Below are 5,681 nucleotides of genomic sequence, written 5' to 3' on the forward strand. Positions count from 1 at the left end.
TATGAAAAACCTTAGTTGGTCCAAGTGTTCAAGAATCAAGATTATACAAAGTTCAATTCAAAACATTAACCGAGCATTTGTATGGGACTCTTGAATATATAGAGAGTTGCTATGAGTATGAGATGAGAAACGATAGATGCATAACAATTACTCGTCTTAGACAGAGGATATCCTAAGAACGACACCCAAAAATAAGGGAAATTTTGAGCATATCAGGGATGTAGATTGAGATACGGAGTACCCAATATGATGTACTCCATGATGTTATGCTGTTAGAGATATCGGAAAATATATGATATATTTTCCGTATATATCATTTAAGAGAATAATATATTTAGGATATTTATGTTAAGATATTATTTTGAGAATATATCATTAGGATATATGGTATATCTTTTAGGAATATTGTTTCCTATCTTATGAGGTTAGGTTTTGTATAAATACTCAACCTATTGATGAATAATAAACAAGCAAGCAATACAAAAACCATTCTATTATCTCTTCTCTCTAATTTATCATGGTATCAGAGCCAGGTTAAATCTTGGGACCGTTCATAAAAAATTTCCCCCCTACCGGTGGGTTAGAAATTAAACCCACCGGTGGGATGATCCTTTAGCAAAAATTACCAAATTTTTTTTTAGTTTATTCCGCTGTGCAAGTTAGTGTTGGTGCAGAATTTGAGTTGATGACTTGATGTATACATTACATCATGCGTGGCTTTTCTAAGCATTGAGATCAAAATAAAGTTGTTGGTGTGTCTTTGACTCTCAAAGATGAAAAAAAAAAACGGCTCGCTTGTGTCGTGAGACAAGATATATTTGGTTCTCCTTGTGCCGTGAGACGAGGTTTGTGAGTTGATTCGAGCATAATTTTGCTTCTTTGGATTTGAGTGTGGTTTACTCTGAAAGACCAATAAGAAATTTGAGTGTGGTTTACTCTGAAAGGCCAATAAGAAATTTGAGTGTGGTTTACTCTGACAAACCAATATTTGATTGGAGCTCGGTTTTGCTCTGGAAAAACCAAAAATTGTTATATTTGCAGGTTCGAAAAGAAGATGACTGATGAGTTCGAAAAGATGAACATTCTCATCGTTGAAAAGAAGAGACAAAAATTGACGGCGACATCACAAGAGTGTGCATCTCGGCTTCAACAAAGTGAAGAATTTCCAATCGCAACGTTCGTGTTACTGCCGTTACGATTGCGGGAGGGTGTTAGAGATATCGGAAAATATATGATATATTTTCCGTATATATCATTTAAGAGAATAATATATTTAGGATATTTATGTTAAGATATTATTTTGAGAATATATCATTAGGATATATGGTATATCTTTTAGGAATATTGTTTCCTATCTTATGAGGTTAGGTTTTGTATAAATACTCAACCTATTGATGAATAATAAACAAGCAAGCAATACAAAAACCATTCTATTATCTCTTCTCTCTAATTTATCATATGCACTTACACTTTCTTACTACCTACCAGGATCTTCATTGTGCTACAACTTTGGTTACAAAATTACTTCATGATTTCAGAAGAAATCCAATTTTACATTTGTTTAGGTAAAATTTTATACTTGTACTAGAAATTCAGGATATCCAAGCTAATGTTCATTTTGTTTAGCTATTTTTTTTTCTCACTACTAATTGTTCTAAACTGTATTGACTGTACAAGAGCTCTTTTCTTAGAGCTTACAAATAATGACAAAACAAGGGAGCAAAGCCGTTGATTTTAACAAAAACAGCTCCTCAACATGAGAACTATTTGATCCTAGTTTACCAGCCAAGGAATCAAACCCTGATCTTCTACCACCAACAAACTCTTGTATATTCTCTAACATTGGCCTATGCACTCTCCCTGCGATCACCCGACATACAATCAAAGCCTTCTTCAAGGAATTGTTATGGTTTTCTTTCTCCTCAACATCAATATCTATGCTTCTATATGCCCTTTCACTCGTCGAAGTTGTAAATATTCCCATAAGACTATTGCTTGTACCCTCGTTATGCAAAAATCCATGTCTTAGAATACAACAGATGTTGCATCTTTGCAAAGTGCAAAGACTTGAGGACCCTTTTTTGCCTAAGGAGCAAGCAATTGTTGTGCCATAGAACCTAAGGAGTTCATTACCATCGGCTAGGAGACGGGGATGTTTCTTGGAATGTTGTAGCTTGTTTGCTCGGATTTTAACCATTTCTCGGTACTCCTCAAATTGTGCTACCTTTGTTTGTGGGTTGTGGACTTTCAGGATCTTGTCGATGCGTCCTCGATTCTCGACATCAATCCATCCTGCCTTGAAAATCATCTCTATGACTTTCCTAGATGAGTCCCCTTCTAGTACTTCAGTCACTGCACCAAAATTGTACAAGTAAAAATTAAAAGGATCATGCATTGCTCCTCATACTAAATAAATATACGTAGTACCTATTTGGTTAACAAATACTACGTATATATCCAATTGTTGGATTGAACGGGGCAAGTAGAATGAAACAAATAGAGTATTGAAACAGTTGGAGATCATTGTAAGACTATAAGGTGAAACGGTTGGAGATCATTGTAAGACTATAAGGTGAAGATGATGTGAAGCAATTCAGGACTCTTTTATGTATGCAATATAACACAACCAAAAAGAAAATTGAAACCACATTGGAGATATTTTTATGCCAAGTACCCAACAAACAAAATAACCAAACTTAAACTTGCAACACAAAGTTAAAACATTAAAATAAATTATATTATATTAAAATACAATAAATTAAATAAAATTTTAAGTTACCTGCATGCTTAGATAGATGATGTTCTTCAGCATCCTGCCTAGCTAATGGCTCACCACATTTATGACAATTTTGTCTAAACTCCCCACCAAGTTCACCCTCCGCCATCGATAACCTTCGACTACGAAACGAAGACCCCGAAACACCGCTACTCCCAGCCTCATTACTAACATTTGAGGGAGAATCAAGCCCCTTATTAACATTCCTCAATCTTGGTCTAGGTGCAGGGGAACCAAGGTAAAATTTTGAGGGTGAACCATTAGCATTATGACCATGATCCCTTGTGCTCTTCAGATCAGAATTGGTGAATCTGACATGATGTGTAACAGGGTTGATCAAATCACTGCTACGTATCGACATCGGACTACGACTAGATGAGCTTTGTTTGACCCTCTTGCTGCCGTGAATCACATCTCTGATGGTTGATTTACATGACAATGACGACGATGACAGCGAAGCCGGTACGGTTGCTCGTGACTTAGGCTTACAGCAGCTGTTTGTGGTCTTTGTTTTGGGTTTTGGTTCATGAACTTCAGCAGATGGGGTTGACTTGCAATCCAATGATTTCTTAACTGCTGTCCAAACTGCTGACATTTTTAATTCCTCTGTTTTTCTCTGTTTCTTTTACTCTGTTTTTAGTTTTTTTACTCTGTTTCTCTCATTTTTGAGTTATTTGAGAACAATTTATAAGGTAGAAACTAGAAATTGGCAATTAAAGAGAAAAGGGGGAAGAACTAGAAAGCATTTTTATGGAAAAAAATTGAAATTTTTCTTTGACCAACAAATTAATAAAGTCCCCTTGTGAATTTTATTATTGTGCATGTAATTCTGGCAACTTGGTTTTGTTCCTATATTTGTTGATTCAGCACGTATTAATGGCGTGGGAGAATGTGACAATAATTCTCAGAGCAAGGAAGTAAAAATAATTATTTTGTAATAATTAATTAATCTTCCTATTTTGTCACACTCATTATATAAGAACAATTATTCTGTATTAATGTTCATCAATAATTAAGAAATCATACTCATATTACCTTATTTGACTTTTACACTCAAGGTCAAAATTCACTTTCTACTGTATTCAAGGGATGCTACTTGAAATTATACTTTAGGACATCCCTTGGAATTGTTAAGGCTGTAAAAATTCATTTGAATTATTAAGGCTATAAAATTCATTTGTTTTTCTCCTTTTCTTCGATGTAGGACACCTCACATAGTCGCGTATAAATACCGCAATTTAATAATCCAAGATTTATATCCTTCTTAGAAGTGTTTGTATTATATTTGTCGTATTTAGAGTATCTAAGCTTCATAAATAGCTAATCATCTCTGATGGAATTTTACGATATTAAGACTTTACGAAATCGTGCAATAATCTCTTCATATACTCCGAAAGCAAGAGCATTATTCATTAATCATGTACTCAAAAAGTTTAGGTCACATCAATTACAATCCCGGTAAAATTTCGTGTGCAATTAAAATATTACCTCCAAAACTCTATTGCGTTTTGTTTTACTTGTTCAATTTAAGAACATATATATCTTATGATCTATTAATACAAGAAAAAAGTGTAATCATATTAAATCTTGTTAACTTTGTCTTAATGAGTATATTCAAAACCAAATCATACATGATCACGATATTAATAATCAACAATTCATATAGAATACCGTGAATAGTGAGTATACGGATGAGTAGTGACTAGTGAATTATGCAGCTTCCGCAGATCTTTTATCTTATATACTTGGACATTTGTGTGTTATTCAAATGGTACTAACTTCAGTTTAGAAATACTAGTGTTTGTAAATAGATATTGTAAATTTGTAACCAATAATCCAATAAGAAAAGGATAGAAAGTCGCCATCAAAAAGATTGAAACATGTATCAGATGTTAGATGTATGACTGTTATAGTACCATGTGACAGCCTGACAGGATAACTGGTTTTAATTAAGGCTATTGTTACATAATTACATGAATATATAAATAACAGCACAATAAGGTCTTGTTACAAACTGGAATTAAAATAAATACTGAGTTGTTATATTGACTATTGATCCTCATTCCTCAAGTTTGTTATGTGACTTATGCCCAGACAATATCACGAAAAAAATTATTCTTGTTACAGTATCTTTTTAATTTTATTTTTTCAAATGTTCGGATTTAACAAGCAAACAATAACTGGTCTTAGGCTGGCATGTGTTGGTGAAAGGCTTCAAATTCTTTGACTGATCTTAAATGATTATTATCAAAGACGAAAAATGTCACCCTACTTGTCAGCTATGTTACTCGGACTAGCTCTTCAATTTACTTAGTGTCGAACTTGCATTTGACCCTCAATTGGGCCAAAATCATGGGAACTTTTCATAAAGTAGCCAAGCCGGACACTTGGACTTGTGCCTGTATCAGACACGAGTACTCTAGTCCGAGAATCATAGCTTCTCAATAACATGCATTCATGTCTGCAACCATCTAACCCAAGAATGTTACAAGCCTACGATAGTATGATATACCGTCTTTCTAAGATTACATTCATTCTTCATTTCTTTCTTTATCATGGCTGACAACTCTAAGATTTACTGAACACTTTATCGTAAAACCAACTTAACAGAACAAAGGGAATTTAATTTAGCATACCCAAAGTCAGTTATCAGGTTCCCTATGCTGATAGCACAGAATCTCATGCTCCTCTCAAGAGAACTAAAGAAATTAATTGTAGGGGAATGCTTAAATCAGTTCCCAAAACACTAAGGGCAGAAAATTCCAAAAGTACAAAATTTAGAGCACAAAGTACAAGCCAGGATCTGCATCTGGTGATCACCAACCGCATATACAGACATCACATATCAGAACACGATTTAAATAATTTGGAGTGCTGATAGTTACAAAACTCATACGAGTCTTCC

The 5,681-nt window shown here is 34.1% G+C and overlaps 1 protein-coding gene across 1 annotated transcript; it reads right to left on the reverse strand.

The window, feature by feature from the left end:
- Window positions 1-1,687: 1,687 nt before the first annotated feature.
- Window positions 1,688-3,371, reverse strand: LOC145610996 (uncharacterized). Its single transcript, XM_081666245.1, has 2 exons — window positions 2,780-3,371; window positions 1,688-2,352 (listed from the first exon to the last, which is right to left on the reverse strand). Exons 1-2 carry the CDS (start codon window positions 3,369-3,371, stop codon window positions 1,688-1,690), a joined length of 1,257 nt encoding a protein of 418 aa, XP_081522371.1.
- Between the last annotated feature and the right edge of the window lie 2,310 nt (window positions 3,372-5,681).

This window comes from Chenopodium album, chromosome 24 (genome assembly GCF_948465745.1).
Source record: "Chenopodium album chromosome 24, dcCheAlbu1.1, whole genome shotgun sequence".
In the NCBI taxonomy this organism is placed as follows: domain Eukaryota; kingdom Viridiplantae; phylum Streptophyta; class Magnoliopsida; order Caryophyllales; family Amaranthaceae; genus Chenopodium; species Chenopodium album.